Source organism: Vombatus ursinus, unplaced genomic scaffold, assembly GCF_900497805.2.
Source record: "Vombatus ursinus unplaced genomic scaffold, bare-nosed wombat genome assembly UNPS02009770.1, whole genome shotgun sequence".
In the NCBI taxonomy this organism is placed as follows: domain Eukaryota; kingdom Metazoa; phylum Chordata; class Mammalia; order Diprotodontia; family Vombatidae; genus Vombatus; species Vombatus ursinus.
In genome coordinates, this window is record NW_020949548.1 from 10,761,497 (window position 1) to 10,781,900 (window position 20,404).

The 20,404-nt window shown below is 39.3% G+C and overlaps 1 protein-coding gene across 1 annotated transcript in view; it reads right to left on the bottom strand.

Annotated features, from left to right (window-relative positions):
* Positions 1 to 20,404, bottom strand: part of PARVA (parvin alpha) — a 160,448-nt gene that overhangs the window by 46,912 nt on the left and 93,132 nt on the right. Inside the window, exons 2-5 of the mRNA XM_027852606.1 lie at positions 13,772 to 13,861; positions 13,604 to 13,674; positions 10,596 to 10,698; positions 8,237 to 8,377 (exon numbers count right to left, since the gene is read on the bottom strand). Of these exons, the coding sequence (XP_027708407.1) occupies positions 8,237 to 8,377; positions 10,596 to 10,698; positions 13,604 to 13,674; positions 13,772 to 13,861 (405 nt within the window). The remainder of the gene's footprint in view (positions 1 to 8,236; positions 8,378 to 10,595; positions 10,699 to 13,603; positions 13,675 to 13,771; positions 13,862 to 20,404) is intronic.

Here is a 20,404-nt window from a genome sequence, read left to right on the forward strand (position 1 = left end):
AGGACTTTCCACATGCTTGTTCTAAAACTTTTCACAGAACTTCACAAAGTAGAAAGGAATCTCAGAAGCCACCTGGGCCAATCTGAGATGGGGCAGAAATCCTTCTCTGACATTCTCGATGGGCAGCCAGTCTTTGCCTGAAGACTTTCATAGGAGAGCACATTACCTCATGAGGCAGCCGATCCTATCCTTTGGACAGGATTAATTGCAAGCAGGCTTTTTCTTATGTCAAGTCTAAACTTGACTTTGTATAGATTTCTACTCATTGATTTTTAGGTCAGCTCCCATATACCCAGTAAGCCTTTTCTTTAAACTTTTTTATTTTTAATTATGAACTTAATCATTATTGACAAGCACTAACATTTTATTTGAGGTGAACAAAAAAAAAAGATCATGCAAGAAATTGTGAGCTTCATGTTAGTTTCATTGTCTGTGAGGTCACACTGTTGACTCATATTGAACTTACAGGCCACAAATACTCCTAAATCTTTTTCATTGTTTTTTATACTGTTGTCAGGGCATGTTTCTTCAGTTCTATATAGTGCCTGCCACACAGAAACCTCTTACTAAATGCCAATTGAAGGAAAACCTAGAAAGACTTAAATGAACTGATGCTAAATGAAGTGAGCAGAACCAGGAGAACATTGTCTTCCCTCGTCCCCACCCTCACATATAACTCTATATGCAAGGCACCTTTTTTTCTAGTCATTTCAAGGATACCTATGGAGTATATGACCTGTCCAATGGTTCTCCTCACTCTCACTACGTGACTGGCCCATCTTCATTTCTGGTCACATAACCCCTGGTGATATCTATATGCCACTTTTTCTACACAATTCTTTGTTGATTATATGCTGCAGTTAACTCATGTCCACCATGTGCCTCTCTATTGCCCTTTGGGTAACTTGCCATCTTAATTCTTCGGAGCCTGTGGTAATCTATGATTTAGAATCATATAATGTCACTGGAAGAATCATGATGCAAAAAACGTGGGCTTTTGCTTCGGGGAGAAACGTGGAGTCACTACAAACACTGTACACTTTTCTAAAGGCAATTCAGATGACTATTCTTCTTTTCTTGCTCATTTCTGCACACACAACTCCTTCTCCATATGTAATATCCGTCCATCTACTCATGGTACGTCGGTTTTCTCTCTAACTAGCAGTTCAACATTTGGACAACAGGCTTTCTTTATTCATTTGGTTTTTCCTCTGTGGATAATTTATCTAAACTCTTTTGATTGATTATAGATATCAGCAAAGAGCTTCCGTAGTGATTTAGTTCTCAGTGCAATCAGCACAATGCCATCTGCAAACAGGAACATCTGGAGGACCTCACCATCCATATGGAATCTTTCTTTGATTTGGATTCTATACTGCACATTCCATGATAGTAGTGAGCAGAAATCACTCTGTTTTATGCCTCCTTTGGTATTAATCAGCAGCTTACTGAACAAAATTATCTCTATTGTTACGTGTTCCATGGAATTTTGCATGAATTTTACATATATATATATATATATATATATCAAGTACCTTGTTGGAAGACAGCCTTTCAGGTGGTAGTTTGCTCTATCAAAACAAATGCTTTTTTATTGTCAAAAATCAATAAGCAAGGGGCACCAGGTGCTTTAAAATATTTATTGTATGGAATATTTTCTGACTTTGCTTATGGTCCCTTCTCCAGTTTGGCCACTTTGGCAATGTTCCTGTGGTATCCAAGGGCAGCTAGGTGGTGCAGTGGATAGAACACTGGCCCTGGAGTCAGGAGGACCTGAGTTCAAATCTGACCTCAGACCCCTGGCACTTACTAGCTGTGTGACCCTAGGCAAGTCACTTAACCCCATTGTCTAGCCAGAAAAACAAGAACAATAAGTACAGCAAGATCTTATACTTTATACCCCCTTCAGCCAGTTCCATGATTTTTTAAAAGTATGATCTGCTTTAGAATATTGTTTGTAAATACTTGCTTATTCTCTTCTCCAATATTTGTCAGTGATACTTTGAGTAAACACATGGGTTAGTAGTCATTGATATTTTCTTCATCACCTTTGCTTGTTTTTTAAATAGTAAGGGCTGTGATTTTTTTTTCCTTCAAGCATCTGAAATCCTTTTCTTTTTTTAGATATTTTGAGAATCAAAATTGAATCATCTCCGATATGGGCCTCCTCTGTGTATACTTGGTCCAGTCCAGCTGCCTTTCTCATCTTTGCTTTCTTTAGGGCCATTTCTACTTCCTCATGTAGTGTATTGATTGGGTGGAGTCCAAAGGTGATGGCTCCACTGTCATTGATGGAGAAATGTGATTGTTAGAAAAATCCTTTAAAATATTTTCAATTTTTCATCTTTCACTCTCCTTGATTCAATTAAAAATGGAATTATTGAGCATCTACTGTGTGGTGGGGATTCAGAGAAGAAGAAAAGACAAAGAAACTGTCTTCAAGAAGCTTGTAATGCCCTCAGGATGATTTGGCTTACTTGGGTCTCTCTTGCCTAGCTTTTGGCAAACTTGTTTTTCTTGGTTTTACAAGGCAATACTGCTCATAATCTTCCACTATCCTCCTCTAGAAGGTTTTAAACACTAGTTTATGTTCCAAACTCATGTTGCTCTTGATTACTCTTTCTTTCCACTTGGCAAGGATCATAGTATCACAGACTTAGAACTTGAAAGGACTTAAGAGATCATCTGTTCTAATCCCCTAATTTTGCAGATCAGGAAAAGGGGGAAGGCAAAGGAAGGAAATAAAGAAATAAAGGAATTAGGAAAAGGAGGCCAAGAGAGTTTAAGTTTTATGCAGTGGCAGCACAGGGTTTTGAATGAAGGTTCGCCTCCAATCCAGGAATCTACTCACTGCACCATACTTGATCTAGCTACCTGGCTTAGGAGGTTTCTAGGGTCTTTTGGTCTCTCTGTTATAGCAGTTGATTTTCTTCACTTAAATTTGCATAGGAGAGACAACTAGGTGGATAGAGCACTGGCCCTGGAGTCAGGAGGACCTGAGTTCAAATCCGGCCTCAGACACGTAACACTCACTAGCTGTGTGACCCTGGGCAAGTCATTTAACCCCATTGCCTAGCAGAAAAGGAAAGAAATGGAGATTGTGTCAATTTCTGTTCTTTTATCCATTTCTCATTTTACAATGTCAATAGCTTGTTAAATGGATCTGGTTGATATTCCATCAATTGTAAGCTACATTTCATTTTTATTCATTTCTTCTGAATTGGTATTGATCTTTGTTTTAGCAAGTACGTGGTCTGAATACATGCACTGATTCAGAAACAACTCCCAAATCAATAGTTAGTCCATTTCCTGACTGTTAAAATATAATCGATTTCATGTTTTTGTGATATTATTTGATACTGGCCATATACAGAGCCCTATTACTCTCTTCTCAAGGAAAGTATTCATTATCTATCTATCTATCTGTCTATCTATCTATCTATATACATATATGTATATGTATGTATGTATGTATGTATGTATGGGGTAGAGCCTCTGAATAGTCTATGAGCCTTTGGTCACACTTGTTTCTTACTTCTAAACTTTGTTTTCCAATTTTTAAAAAACCCATGATCCTCTATGTTCATTTTTTAGTTTGTCACCAAGTATTACAATATGCATTGATTTTGTATGGATGATTTTATCATATTCTTCATAGAATTTTCTCTATTTGTCAAGATATTGGTACATAAACTACATTTTCATGGGAGTCTTTATAAAAAGTTCCATGGATGTCTTCACATCTCCAAATATGTCCTCTTTCCCTCCCTCCATGAAGTGAAACTTCCTTGGTAATGATAATTAAAAAAAAAAATCAGCAAAACCAACCAACACTTTGACTATGTCTAACAGCATATGCAACATTCTACATATATATATCCATATCTATCTATCTATCTATCTATCTATCCATCTATCTGTCTATTCTCTACCTCCTTAACAAAGGGAGAGAAGTGTTTGTCTTTTCTCAACTCTTCTCTAGGGCCGCATCTGGTCATTATAAGTCTTGTTTCTGCTTACTTCACTCTGTGTCAGTTTATATAAATCTTCCCACACTACTTTGAATTCTCTAGAGTTATTTTTCTTACAGTGCAGTAATTTTTCATTCCATTCAATTATCATTTGTCTAGCTATTCCCCATTCAATGAGCAAGTGTGTCTTTTGTTTCTAATTCTCCACTAACACAAAAATGCTGCAATTGATATTTTGGTATATTGTGGATACTTTTTCTATGTTTGGCATCCCTGGAGCTTATATGTCTAGCTGTGGAATCTCTGGGTCAAAGGATATGGACATTTTAGTTACTTTTTAGAAGTATCACTCTAAATTGCTTTCCTTAATGTTTTGACCAATTCATAGCTTTACCTGCAACCCCTCCAATATTTTCTATTTCTACCTTTTATTGTCTTTGTCAATTTGTCAAGTTGGAGGTGACAACTTAGTGTTGTTCTGATTTGAATTTCTCTTATTATTTGTGTTTTGGAGCAACCTTTCATATGGTTGTTAAAATTGTTAATAGTTTGCATTTCTTTTTTTGGGAATTGTTTATTTGTATCCTTTGACTCATAGTGGTCTTTTTTTTTTTAACCAATTCTTATTGTGAGCCTTACAATATGACTTGATTCCATGAAATGATGTTGAAGGTTCTTTTGCTTATGATAATACCAACTCCTTTATTTGACTCTCTAAGGAGAACCTATATGCCATTCTTCCATTTACCTGCACCTTCATTTTGTCTTCTGGTTTCATTTATTTAGAAAAGACTGATATATCCCAGAGGTGATATATCCCAGCCTCACCAGTCCAAGTCTTACACCATGTACCCCATATAATGGTCCTAGAGTTCTAAGAGCCTCCTTTCTTTCCCCCCACCTCCACCCAATATAGCCATAAGAAACTCTTTGAAAAGTTAGCCTTAGCTTATCTTGAGCTCTAGCCTTCCTGACACTATTCCAACAAGACTGTACCACAGTTCTGTATTCATCCTCTGTTACCTATTTTTGCTTCCATCTCCTGTGCATGTTTTTTTTTACTTTTATATTTTTATTTCTTTAGAAAACTTTTGTTATAAACTTAAACCATAAACAAAAACAAGTATCTAAATAAATATTAAAAAAATGAGTAAAATTTCACATAAAACCTTTAACTGAACAAATTAACAAATATTAAGCAAAAAAGAAATGCATTTTGTTCAATGTCCTTTTCCAAGTTAACTGAGGTTGTATTACTTTTATCTTTTACTCTTGGAAGAAAAAAAATCACAGAATTTATCAAATGAGATAACTGTGCATGTCTTTTAAAAATCTTCCACATTCTTCAAGGGTCAGCTCCAATGTTTTCTCCTCCAGGAAGTTTTCTTGGTTTATCCCAGGCAGGAAATGTCCTTTTCCTTCTTTGACTTCTATTACACTTTTTAACCTTGCCTTGGCAGTCCTTCAATTTGACAAACATGTCTATTTCTCACTAGGCATGGATGAAATGAAACGGTCCCTGCCCTAAGGAGCTTATTATGGTTTACTAGTGGGATGTAACATGTACACAGAGAAGTAAGCACAAGGTAAAAACAAAAGTAATCTCAGGATGGAGAGAGCACTATGTATCTGGGGAAGAGAAGGTTCAGGAAAAGGCCTGGAGTGAGATATGGTAAGTGAGCTGAGTTCTGAAGGAAGCTAGAAATTCCAGGAGAGAGAGGTAAGGAAGGAGAACATTCTAGACATTGAGGTCAAAGGTACAGACTTGGAGATGGAATGCCATGTATTGGGAACAACTGGTAGGTCAGATTTTTCTGGAAGGAGGGAGATTCAAAAATAAGAACGGAAAGGAAATTAGAAACTAGACTGTGGTGTGCTTTAAATGGTAGGCTGAGGATTTTGTATTTTATCTAAGTTTGTCTTCCTCTATTTTGTATTCCACTTACTTGTCTCTCCTAGTTTTCCTCCTTCCTCCTTATCTTTCTTTCCTTCCTTCTTCCCTCTCTCCCTCTCTTTCTCTTTCTCTCTTTTTTCTTTCCTTCTTTCTTTCCTCCTTCCTTCCCTCCTTCCCTTCCTCCCTCCCTCCCATCTTTTTTCTTTTCTTTCTTGGTATTTCTTAAATTTCTTTTTTTATTCTGGACTTAACAAATATCAAATAAAATGAGCATTTTCATATATGAAGTAGAATAGAAAAAGACGATCGTGCATGAAACTGTGGCTCTCTTTATGTAAGCTTGCTTTTCCTTTTAAGTATATCATAAACTCCATGTATCACTTACTTTGTGTCTGGATCTCATCTCCCTTAGTAGACATGAAAGTTCCCTGAGGACAGGGATGGTGTCATTGTTTCATCTCTGTATCCCTAGATCCAAGCTCAGTGCCTTGCACATATGTAACACATTTAGATACTTAATAAATTCTTGTCAAATTTAATCATGTTATTTATCTTTGTATCCTCTTTGCCAAACATCAGTTCTTTTATATAGGAAACACTTAATATACATTGTTGAATCAAATTACCAGCAGCCTATCTCCTGTTTTCAAAAAGGACCCCTTTCAGCTGAGAGCTGCAGCTACCTGGCACCATGCCTTGGTTACCGTGGTTTCTAAGCCAAGGTAGCATGAGGGTTGGGTGGGGAGATGGGAGGTGGTCTTTTCATCCCAAGTCCCTGTTTTCAGATGTTAACTTTCCCAGGACATTACACCTGAATGCTATAATATAAGCATCGCCTTAGCTTGGAGGTAATTTGTTTCTTTTCCAACCCAAACAAGTCTCTTTTTTAGCCCCTTGGAGAGGTCTGATAGTATTGGACTTTAAGGGCTGGACTCCACTGGGTCCACTAAGTACATGTAGTACTGTATATCCCTAGGGACGGTGAAAGGCTTACTGCTTCACATTTAAGGAAACGCTTGAGTTTGCAGTTGCTATGAAAACCAGAACTGTGAAATCCCAACCAACAGTTACTAAAAACTCAGCTACAACTTTGCTCTCTCTCTTTTCCTCCTCTCTTTCCTCCCTTTTTCTTTTGTTTCTCCTGCCTCTTGCTCTTAGAAGCATAGGATTTTAAGCTGGAAGAGACCTTAGGAGGCAACTAGAGGAACTTTCTCACTTTACAGAATGGGAAACTGAGACCCAGAAAAGTGGAGTGACTTACCCCAAAAAACAGGCTTAAGTAAGCAGCAAAACTAATATTTTACCTCAAGTCTTGAGTGTTTCCAAATTCAGTGTATTTTTTTGTGTAACCATTCTCTATCATATTTTTCTTCTTTTAAAATAGACTTTTATTGCTGTCCTTGGTTTTTACATCACCCAGATTTCTTCTCTATATCCTTCTCTCCCTGACAGAGAGCTATCTCTTATAATAATGAATTTTTGAAAAAGAAAACTAGGGGAAAAAAAGAAAAAATGAATCAAATCTCATCATTATATTGTAAAAAATCTGGTTTATATTCAGAATCATCACCTTTTTCCTATGTAGCACAGAAATTATAGATAGTTTGACTTCTGATTGTTTTCCATCAATAAGTCACCCAACAAACATTTATCATCTATCATGGGCTAGATCCAATGATTTCAAGGAATCAGGACAGGTTCTCCTCCTAGGGGAGAAGTAAAACCTGTTTTTGTGTGCCACAGACTCCCTCTGGCAGTCTGGTTTGAAGCTTATGGTTCCCCTCTTAGAATCTTGTTTGTTTCCTACATTCATAATTGAAGGGAAAGCTAGATTTCACTCAAAGGTTAGTGAAAATATAACGTGATTTTTCCTCATACAAATTCCCCTGAAATCTATCCACAGATGACTCCAGGTTAAGAAGCCCTTATTGATTTAAAGAAACTAAGATGACAAAAGCCACCTCACCCTCCTCACCCCAAAAGACCCATGTTTTTTACAGCCTGAGTTTGTTGGATATGCTCTTTGAATGAGTGAAAAGGCATGTATGAGGGGTAACTAGGTGGCGCAGTGGATAGAGCTCTGGCCTTGGAGTCAGGAGGACCTGAGTTCAAATCCGACCTCAGACACTTGATACTTACTAGCTGTGTGACCCTAGGCAAGTCACTTAACCCTGATTGCCTTACCAAAAAAAAAAAGTTAAAAAACAAAAAAAACCTGAAAAGGCATATATGAAGTGTGCACCATGTGTTGGACACTGTGCTAAATACTATGGACATAAATACAAGCAATGAGATGGTCTTTGGGCACAGATAATAGAGGGGAACACAGCTCCACATCTGACAGTAACAACATACAGAACCAAAAACTCACAGTCAACATTCCACTTGATGCTCCTTGGAGGCAGTTTAAGTGTTTCGTTGATCTTTTCCAACACAGTCTGTAGTTTTTGCTTCTGGGCAATCTCAGACTGGGTGACCTCGGCAACATTCAACTTCTCACTTTCGAGTTTCTCTGGAGTGACAAGGGAAGAAAAGGACAGATTTTTTCCCCTTTTTTTCCATGCTAAGCAAAGCTCCCTGGTCAGACCCCTACACCCATCCTTTTCTGGCCTAGCAAGTTGACATGCATGGGCCAGGATGGCTGCCACAGTTTAAATCTTGCCTAGCCTGGACTTAAACAGAACTCATCTCTACAACACACCTGATAAGTAAGCATTCACTCTTTGCTTGAAGACATCAAGTGAAGGAGGGTCCCATTGAGGCAGCCCTTTGTCTTTTGGGATAGCTCTAGTGGTGAGGAATTTTTCTCTCACATTGAACCTCAATATCCTTTAACCAATCTTCCTTTAACCAGTCTTCATGGCATAGAGTCCTGTCTTCAGTTTTGGTTGCTACATTTTAAGAAGGATATTGACGAAGTGGGATGTGTTCAGTTGGGTGAATGAACTGGAATTAGGAATGTTTAATGTGGAGAAGAGAAGACTTCCAGGGCTCCCAGTAACTGTCCTCAAATATTTCATGGCTGCTATGTAGATGGGGAATTATACTTGATCAGATTGGCCCCAGAGGGACCAATCACTGGAGATTTACAGGAAGATAGATTTTAACTGAATGTAGGAGAAAAATTCTTAACAATCAAAGCCACACAACAGTGGAAGGGGAGTATTTCTGTAGGTAGTGAGCGTCTTGTCATAAGAGATCTTCTAGAGATGACTTAAGGCTCACTTGCAAAGATACTATAGTGGAAATTCCTGCTTCAGAGAGAGACTTTTTTTTTAATATATAAATATACTAGATGATATTTGAGACAGAGTCTAATCATGATCCAACCAATTGGATAAATAAGTCAATGGGTGTGTTTTTTGTTACTAAATCAGACACTTACTAGTAATTTATGTTTAAATAGCACCCTACAGTTGTGTACCTTATCCCATTTAACCCTCACAAGAGCCCCAAGAGGTAGAAATAAAACCATTTTACAAATGAAGAAACTAAGGCAGAGTCAAGACTCAAATCCTGATCTTTCTAACTTCTTGTCCATAAGTCTTTCCATTACACCACCCTGTCCTTGCCCCATAGATTCCCCTCAAGTCAAATGGACTTTTAAGTCAATTTACATCTGAGGCATTCATTTGTTCATTCATTCATTCATTCATTCAGCGTACATTTTTCTGTTTTGGACAGAAACACTGAGGGTCTCCCCCTCCCAGATTGATTTTTTTTTGGACTAGGTAAAAGTGGTCATTCTTTGCCTCATTTCTTACCTGGTCTTAATCACTGAATTGGCATTGCCTTAGTAAACTGAGACCTGAGAAAGACCTTAGTTTAAAAAGGCCAAGGACTCCCAATGCATCCAGGGCCATATCTAGTTGTTCTGATCTATATCTTGCCACTGGACAAGGTTGGCTCCAGAGGAGAGAGAGAGAGTGAGAGAGGGGGGGTGGGGTGGGGGCTGGTGACTTTGCACAGCCCTGCCTCACTTAAATCCAATTCACTTGAAAGTCATGACATCACCTTCTTGATGTCATGGTCAAAGCACTCTTCTTAGCATTGTGGAGGATACAAAGATAAACATAATCCCTGCCTGTATGGAGTTCATAATCTAATTGAGAAATGTAAAAATAACTAGAACTCAGAATAGAATGCAAAAATCCAGTCAGAGAGGTAGAACAAGTTCCATGGAAGTCCAAATAAGGGTGGTAGCATCTCTGGCTGGGAAAGATGAAGAAAGCTTCAGGATGGAATCATAGAATTTCAGAGCTAGGAGGGACCTCTGGGACCCTCTTGCCCAAACCCTATCAACTGAGATACCACTCTACAATCTACCTGTAGTTCTGATCACCCAACATATGCTTTATGACCTCCAATGATGGGAAACATGTATACTCCTAAGCCACCCAGTTCATAGCTTTAACTGGCAAGGAGTTTTTTCTTTATATTGAGCTGAAATCTGCCTCTCTACATTTTTCGCCCATTGTCTAAATGATTTGACCTGAGTCAGCAGTATGTCTTTAGGATCATAGATTAAGAACAAGAAAGGACCTTGGAGGTTATCTAGTCTAACCCTCCTCAAATGTGGAAAGAGGCCCAGAGAGGTTAAGGAAACTATCCAGAGTCACACAAGTAGTAAATCATGGTTCTGGGATCTGAACCCGGGACATCTGACTACAAATCCAGGGCTCTTTCCCTTATATTATACTATCTCAGCCCTCCAAGCATTTTTTTCTTACCAAAAAGCTTCTGCAGGACTTGTCCATCATACATATCTTCAGCCAAGTCTTTCACAATTATTCTTTCTCCAACCAGAACATCATTAATCCAATCAATTAATACCTACAAAGGAGCAGGAGAAGACAGAAGTTAAGAACTATTTTTCTAAGTTATAATTAAGATATAGGTGATTTTCACATTTTAAGAATAATGTTTAAGAACAGAAAATCAATTTTAAAAAATTAGGGTTAGGGTTAGAGAAAAGAAGTATGGCAGAATGAATAGGGAGCTGGCCTTAAAGTCAAAGATCTGAGTTCAAGCCTCACCTTTGACACATACTGGCTGAGTAGCTCTGGGCAAGTGTCAACCTTTCAGTGCTCTAGGTGAGTCTCTAAGACCATAAATTGCAGAGAAGGTGCCATCTTACATTAAATAGAGTGTTTCCTCACTCAGAATTCCCTACAACAGTCAAATCACAATTCTAGTCACTATCCCTATCACCTTTCAAGAAAATATGGCAAAATAGCCAATGAGGCCCAGTTGCTACCATGGTAGCTGTCAACAAGCAGCCTGGGCTTGAAGTATTTGTAAATCACTGCTGCTTTTGAATGGGAATCATGGAATGGGACAAAGGTGGTGTTATTTTTTCCACTTTGTGGTAAGGCAACTTCTAGCCTTAGTGGTGGTAGATGGGATGAGGGTGAAGTGAACTTCTCTCACTTTCTACCATGTACCTCTTTCCAGTTTTAAACTCTTGTTCTTACTCTTACTTCCTTCTCTTATCTCTTCTCCTATACCCTTTGTTTTTCTTCTGTTTACTTTCCTCTTTCCTTAACTCCAGCCTGACAGGAGCCCCCATGAATGTTGCTCACTCTCAGGGCCAAAGTTGCTGACATCTGCTTCTGACCCTCCCCAGTACTCCTTGGGTCTCTAATAGCAGCAGCAAACTGGAAATAAGATGAGAAAGGCCCATAAAGTGGTACAAAAACCGTGATGGAGCACAAAATGGGGTATAGGGAGCAGTAATTCCCGGAGATTCTCTTATTAATGAAAATTATTTTCACCAGGTTCTTAGATGTCCTCACTTAACAAGAAGATACAGGGGAAGAATAATAAGACATAATGGCAGTGTAGCCCAGTGGAATAAGCACTGGTTTTGGATTCAGTGAACCTGGGTTCAAATCCTGCTTTTTGTCACTTATTACCTGTGTGACCTTAGACAAGTCACTTAACTATATGGGCCTCAGTTTATCTATAAAATGAGGCACATGGACTGGATACCTCCAAAGTCCCTTCTGGATCTAAACCTACAATCCTATGAACTGGTCTTTTAGAGTAATTTTATCATGTGTAGGGAGAAAAATTCTGTTTAGAAGTCATTTATTTATTTTTTGAATATTTTTATAATGAGAGCTAGACATTTCATAACAATTGCTTTAAAATGCCAATGTTTTCTTACATTTAAAATTGAAATCAGCAACTCAGTCAGATATTAGAGTCCTGGTTCCCACTTTGTTACTGAGCTAGTCAGAGTATGAGGGTGTCTTTTTTACATTCTTCCTCCAATTTGCTAGAATCTCATTCTTAAGTCAAATGTATGTTAGCATCCTGGTATCTTGAAATCTATTTCTTTCTAGATTGGAAAGACTTTGCCATACATCTGATTCACTCAAAGTCCTTAGTCCAATAATCTTATACAGACATAGGATACATGACCATAGGTGACTATGTCACAAATATGTACATATATGTATATGTTAACAAATGTGTAATTTTCCATTGCTACCAGCCAGGGTTTGCTAACAGGTCAGAACACCAATTTAGAACTCCTCTGTTGGGAGAATACCACATGCTGAATCACCCCGAACTCATTCTAAGGGATTTCTAAGCTCCTCAGAGGTTTCCGTGACAAGTCCTAATCTACTCCATCCCAACAGTGTAGTGCTCTAAGGCCTGACAGGGTCCAAGAGATCACTTCCAAGCTGTTTCCCCCAGGCTGCTGGAACACCATCACCATGGAGGCAGGGAGTCCTGAAGCAATGGCTGGCCAGTGACACTGGCACTGAATTCAAGAATTGAGAGATTCTGGTGTCTAGGACACCCTTTGTCCTCGTGTCTATTTCTGGTTCCAGTTTTTTTTCCCTTGAGATCACTGAAGTGACCATCTGAGATGGGCTCAGGTAGGTTACAGGAAAGTCAGCTGTCCTCCACAAAACCTCCTCAGATCACCATCCCACAGTGAGCTCTCCCTTCATTGTGCCCCCAGAGCATAAGCACGCTAGATCTCTCACTCAGCCCTTAGCACCTATTGCCTCATATTGTTAGTTATCCTTTTATGTGCTTATGTCTTCTCTCCTCAACTGGACTGTAAGTTTCTAGAAGACTGGGACCATGTCTTATTTTTCTTTGTGTCTCATACAGTGTCTTTTTTTCCTTCTAATTCTTTGATTGCAACATTATAAGAAAGTCTGGGTATATAAACTCCCTTCATCACTGCAGATAAATTACTTGTCTATAACTTAGTCTTAGACACTTCCCCCTGCTTCTTTGTCGAAATGGGTGACCATGGGTATAGACCATGGGTATTGCATATAATGTCCAGCCTTTTTGATACATTGGTCAGTTTTGCAAACCTTTTCTTTCTTTCTTTCTCTTTAAAAAAAATCTTTATTGAAAGGGATGGATTGCGCTCTTGGAGGGTGTAGTGAGAGTGTTCACATTTCAGTGTGAAATGTGGGTCGTGTATAAACAAAAAAGATTCAATAAAATTTTATTTTGAAACCCTCTCTCTGCCCCCCAAAACAATATAGTTTAGAGCATGTAGAGGTCAAGTGACTTACCCAAGCCCACTTAGCTAGCATGTGTCAGAGGCAGAATGTGAACCCAAGTCTTGCTGACTCCAAGGCTAGACCTCTATCCCCATCCACACTGCTCCCAGGGGATTACACTTGTTGATTGATATACTGAAGGATAGAAGAACTTCCCTACATATAGTCTTACAAAGAGCTGTCGTAGACTTTGCTCTTACCTTCATCAGTTCCTGCAGTTTAGGGTCATTCCGTGAATTTGGATCCACCATTGTCCGGACTTCATTCTCCTCTTTAATGAAAGAAAAAAATAATTTAGTGCCAAGTAAGATGTTTGCCATGATGAGCTCCTCGAAGGTTTTTCCAATGTAGTATAATAAAAGACTTACCTAGCATAGTGTCCTCAGGATCCAGCTCAAAGGGGATTGGGCTGAGAGGTAAATTGATGGCATTCATCCCTTCTTCCTGAAGGTCAGACACTGGAAAAATTAAAAAGAAATGTCACCTTTTAGCTGGTTGCCTATACCAACAGTTTTCCCTCAGTGAATACCTTGGTGATTGGTAGATGAAAGGGCTAAGGGGGAGATCCAAGCATATCTATCATATCACTGAGAGATGAAATAATAATAACTGACATTTATTTAGCACTTTAGGATCCTAGGATCAGAGATTTAGAGCTAGAAAGGGCTGTAGGGGTTATCTAGTTGCCCAAACAAGTTAAGTGATTTGGCTAAGCTAAATGATTTGTCACACAGTTACTAAGTGGAAGAAGTCAGGCATGGTAACTCCAAGTTCAGCACTTTTTTTCACTCTGTGCTGCTGTGTTGCTTCAAATCTTTACAACAACACTGAGAGATAGGTGTTATTGTTATGCACATTTTATGGAAGGAAAACTGAGTCTTAGAGCAGCTATGTGACTTGTTCAGTATCATCCAGCTAATAAGAGTGCGAGGTAAGACTTGAATCCAGCTATTTGAATACCAAGTCCAGAATTCCATCCTCTATCATGTTATCTTTCTAATTCTGAAATCTTCTAGTCCAAAATCTGCATTATACAGGTTTGTTTGTTTTCATACAGATAAGAAAGCTGAGGCTAATAAAGAAGTGACTTGCATATAGCCAGGCTTAAATGGGAAGGGATCCTAAGGGTTTAATATTTTTAAATGCATGAAATAAAACACATAGAATTCTGAAATAAACCAAATGTTAGTGAAAATAAAGATGTATTTTTTTTCCTTGCAAGTTCATAGATCTGCCTCTTCCTTCTCTTTGCTAAGAATTGGGGATACAGACTAAGAATCTCTGACATAAGTACCTTTGACATAAGTACATAAGAGTGAAACAAGGGAGAGGGCATTTTTCATTGGGAAAGAATAGGAAACATTTCACAAAGGAGGTAACTTTGGGGCTGCCCTAATAGGATGTATAGGATTTCAATAGTGAGATATTAGAAAGGGAAAACAGGTAGAAGGGACAGCGTAAAATAAAGGAGCAAGAATGAGCTCACAGAAGAACAAACAATTCATATTGGCTGGAGGAGAGGATGAAAAAAGGGTAGTAGTAAGCAATAAGACCAGAAAAGTATTTTAGAGTGGTGATGGGGAAAATGAACTCCCCAGTCTGCTTGATGAAACCACAGGATGTAATTAGCAGGTAATAAAGATAATGAAGCATTAAGATCTTAAAAGAAATATCAAACCTGTAGGAGTGAAAAAATTCTTCAATCAGTTTCTTGATGGAATTATTGGGTGGCTAGCCATTGACTGACTGAAGGAAAATCATGCCCCTGGCAACCTCTAAAAAGCAAGGAGTCTTGTAAAGGCAGGACAGCTCTGGGGGATGTGAGATCTGGAGCTAGAGAAGAAGTAGGGAAAAGGATTTCTTTAAAAATCAAATAAGAAAGGGAGAGAAAAATTGGGGAATGAAATGAGAGTGATACAAGAAAATAATGAAAAAAAGAATCAACAGCTTGGTAAAAGAGGCATTAAAAAATACTGAAGACAATGACACCTTAAAAAACAGAATAGGCCAAATGGTAAAAGAAGCACAAAAATCCTCCCTCGGCTAAATAGAAAAAGATATACAAAAATTCACTGAAGAACTCCTTAAAAAGTAGAATTGGCCAAATGGAAAAGGTCAAAAGCTCACTGAAGAAAATAATTCTGTAAAAATTATAGTCGGGCAAGTGGAAGCTAATGACTCCATGAGACATCAAGAAACAATAAAACAACATCAAAAGAATGAAAAAATAGAAGAAAATGTGAAATATATCATTGGAAAAATAACTGACCTGGAAAACAGATTGAGAAGAGATCATTTAAAAATTATTGGACAACCTGAAAACCACGATAAAAAAAAGAAAAGAGCCCGGACATCATTTTTTAAAGAAGTTATCAAGGAAAATAACTAGCAAAATGCCAATTAAAACAATGCTGAGGTGCCAACTTACACCTGTCACATTGACCGTGAGAGTTAAAAAGAGCCAGGTTCTAACCCCACTTCAAATACTTATTAGCTGTGTGACCCCGGCAAATCACTTAGCTTCTCAAGTGTAAAAATCAGGGATTGAATTTGATGGCCACAAATATCTCTTCTACTTCTAAATTGATGATTCTATGAATTGTATATCTAGAATATACCTAGGTGGGGGTTGTTACCCAAGCCCATTATTTTACAGATGGTGAAACTGAGCCCCAGAGATTCCAAAGTAACCTCTCCAACCATTCTAGAGAGCAATTTGGAACTATGTCCAAAGGACTATAAAACAGTGCATACTCTTTGACTCAGCAATACAACCACTAAATCTGTATCCAAAAGAGATTAAAAAAAGGATACACACATATATACACTTATATATACATATGTGTTTATGTATGCATATGTATACACATATATACATGTGTATATATGCATATGTACACACATATATACATTGTATATGTGTATGTGTGTGTGTATGTGTATATATATATATATATATATATACACACACACACACAATCTTTTTGTGGTGGCAAGAAAATGGAAATTGAGGGGATGCCCATTAATTGGGGAATGGCTGAACAAATTGTGGTTTTTGATTGTGATGAAATACCATTGAAGGAAAAGCCATGCCCCTGGCAACCTTTAGAAAAACCAAGAAAGCTAACAAGTTTAAATGTTGACGTAGGTTTGAAATACCGTCCTAGTGAATATGTCCAGGAAGAAGTTGGAGCTTGGGGGAAGAAGTCTGGGTTAGGGATACAGCCTTGAGAGATTATTTGCAGGAGGAGATAGGTGAAGTCATGAGAATGGATGAGACCATCAAAGGAAAGAGTTAAAACAAAAATTTGACAAGGGCAGGGAACAGAACCTAGGAGGAGGCTGGTATGGAATTTCTGAAAGAGGAAGATGAGGACACTGCTCAAGAAACAAGAAATAGGCAAAGAGGTAGGAGAACCAGGAGAACATAGTGTGGTAGAAACCAAGGATGAAGAAATTGCCAAGAAGGTGGGGGTAGGCCAACAGTAGTAAGTCCTCAGTCCTCACCAGTCTCAAGAATCCTCTTTTCTCTACTCACACAGACACCATACTGGTTTAGGCCCTCATCACCTCTCAACCTCACCCCTATTACAAGAGCCTTTTAACTGGTCTTCCTGCCTCTCCCATCTCCCCATTCCAATCCATCCTCCTCCTAGTGGTCGAGGCGATTTTTCTAAAACAGAAGTCTAATCGTGTTGCCCACATGTTCAAAGAGCTCCAATAGCTCCCTCTTACTCCTGGGACCAAATATGAAATCTTCTGTTTGGTATTTAAAGCTCTTTATAACCTGACTCCCACCTACCTTTCTGGTCCTCTTGCAATTTGCTTTCCTCTACACACTCCATGGCCAGGCTATACTGTTCTCCCTGCAATTTCTTGAACACGACGCTCCATAGCCCACCTTCGTGCCTTGGAGCTGGCTGTGACCCAGATTAGAAGGTTCTGCCCCCTCACTTCTATGACTTGGTTTCCCTGACTTGTTTTTTTTAAGACTCAGCTCAAGTCCCACCTTTTGCAATGCCAGCCCCGGGTAGCTGCTCATGACTTTTCCTCTGGAATTACTGTCTGCCATCTCATATATATCTTGTATGTTCCTAGTTATTTGCATGTCATTTCCCTTATTAGAATCTATACTCCTGAAGGGCAGAGACTTTTTGCTTTTCTTTGTATTCCCAATGCTTAGCACAATGCCTGGAATATAACAACACTTAATAAATATTTTTTGACTGATTGCTTCATTGGATACTGGGGGCCCCATCTTTCTCTTCCTTGACATGGCTTCTGTAAGTGCTCTCCTGATTCCTTCCTTAGTTCTCTCCTGCCTCCTTTTGCTTCCCTGGTTTCTCCTCTTTCCCCCAACCTCTCCCTTGTGAGTCTTTCTTTTGGTCACCCTCTTTTCCCTCTCTCTATGCTCCCTCTCTCAAACAGCTGAACCATCTTTGACGGTTTAGCTGGCAGCCCACCTGCTCCAGCCTTGACTTCTGAATTGATCTCTAGTCCTGCAGCTCTTTGTAGGATACCTCTACTTAGTTGTGTGACCTTGGGTAAGTCACATCCCCCTTCCAGAGCCTCCGTAAAGTGAAGGACCCGGACCAAATAATCTTTAAAGTCCCTTATGGCTGTAATTCTGTGAGTCAAAAGGGAAAGAGAAAAAGGAAAGGAAAAGAGGATGGTGGCCACTGAATGTTCCCATCTTGGCCTCCCTCCCACTCTCCCAACCCTTGCCCTTGAGCCGCAGGCAGAAATTTCTACTAAAAGGCAGTTTTATGCTAGAAGGTTAGGGAGGAATGACCTTGCACCCACCCCCACCCTCTTTTCCCTCCCCCTCCAACCCCTTTAAAAGTCATGATTTAAATCCCAGCTCCTCAATTCAATTCCAGATCAGATAATGGTTTTCCATCCATTAAGTAAAGAAAGGCCATTTTCTCAAAAGACTTTAGTTCATATTTTGGTAAGCAAGGGAGAGAGCTGCCTATCAGATGCAGGTGACATTAATAAAAGCAAGGTCCTATGTATGCCAGGGCACTAGTAGCTGTGTGTGTGTGTGTGTGTGTGTGTGTGTGTGTATGTGTGTGTTTGTGTGTATTTGTGAGTTTTTACATTTTTTTTTATTACTGAGTCTGGCCTCCTAACCACTTGCCAACATATACTTGCTAAATACACAGCAACTACTTTAAAAGGCCTCTTTCAGATTTGCCAGGGAGAGGAATGATGGATTTGGACAGCGAATGAGATTTCCTAACAAAGAGAGAGAGAGAGAGGGAGAAACAGACTTAGTCCCAAATGGCACATCTTGAGTTTCATGAAGCTGCTGTTTACTTAGCTCCTTCCCTGGGCCAGTGACAGATTTACCTGATATCCACTGAGGTGATGAAGGAAAGCCGCAGGGATGGGAGGAAGGAGACCAAAGGTTGTTCCGCCATTTCACTTTATAAAACAAGCACAGTTCATTTGGATGTTTTCCAAGGCTCCCCCCCTCCTGTCTCTCTGTCTCTGTCTGTCTCTGTCTCTCCCTCTCTCTCCCTCCCTATTTCCCCACTCCCCCCTCCTCTCATTCTTTCTTTCTCTCCTTCTCTATCTCTAATTCTCATTCTCATTCTCTCTCTCTGTCTCTGTCTCTCTCTGTCTCTGTCTCTGTCTCTCTCTCTCTCTCTCTCCTTCCTTCCCTCCCTCTCCCTCTCCCCTTTTCCTAGAGACAGCCGCTCCAGTTTAGATGTCCTCAGAAACATGAAGCCATGTTTATAAAAGGAGAGAAAGAACCATCTGCCCTGCACTCTGCTTTATAGCCAGAACTGAGCTTGTGAATATGGACATATTTACATATTTTTTTGAGCATGAATAGAAAATTCAATAACCACAGCTAGGAACTCTAAAGGTGGACCTAAATGATGGAAGTGGGGTGTGTGTGTGTGTGTGTGTGTGTGTGTGTGTGTGTGTAGTTCATTGTGAAAAATAAAATGGCTCCGGAGGCTGAGCCTCTCAACTCCCCTTCTTCCTTGCCCAGGCTAATTCATTTGAGGGGGCAGAACAAACCAACAAAAAAGACCAAGATGTGTTTGCAATTGGAAATGTTTTTCAGGAAATGATTCTGTGCAGGGACCTGTCCTCATTCCATTAACTACTGACTGGGAGCCAACCATTTGTAAAAGTAAATACGCAAACAGAGCTGGACCAAGGCATGGGATTGAGAGTTAGTGGACTCTTGCCCAAAGTGACCAGTCTCCTACAGCATTCTCATTTCTCCATTAAGCCAAATCAGAACACAAATGTAACCATCCCTTTGGCACTGTGTCCAGGAGAGTCCCCATTACATTTTCTCGGTATCTAATGGGATCATAGGTTCAGAGCAGGAGGTCACTGAGTCCATTCCCATCCCTGTCTCTCCCATTTCACAGAGGTCAGAGAGAGGAAATGACTTGCCTAGGGTCACACAGTTAGTTGAGTGGCACTTCAGAGATTTGAACTGAAATTTTCTGACTTCAAATCAAGCCCTCTTTCCACAAAACCACAGCAATTGCAGGCTTATTGCCTTCCTCACAGCAAAAGTCTATTTAGGAAAATTGGATTATTCAGACTTATCTGTAGCTCATCTTGAGAAAGTCAACTGTGAGAGTTAGGGTGTGTTTTTGTTTTTTGGAAACACTGATTCCTTCTTGCCCCAGTCACAGAAGCCTCACCATTTTGATTTTTTTATTCCCTCTTCTCAGAGAAGATGGTAATGCTAATAACAGTTAAGATTTATATAGCAAGTTAAAATTTGCAAAGCCCTTTACAGAATCTCATTGTATCTTTAATTCTGTAACAGTCTGTGTAGGACAGTATCATTTTGTTATCCTCATTTAACAGGTAAGGAAATGAGAAGTTCAGTGATTTATCCAGAGTCACACAGAATTCAGATTATTCTGGGTCCAAAGTCACCAGAGCTATAACTAAGGTGGGGTGACTGGGACTTTTCCCCAGGGTACCATGGTTTTGGGAGAGCTCTTCCTCCGTTCCATTTT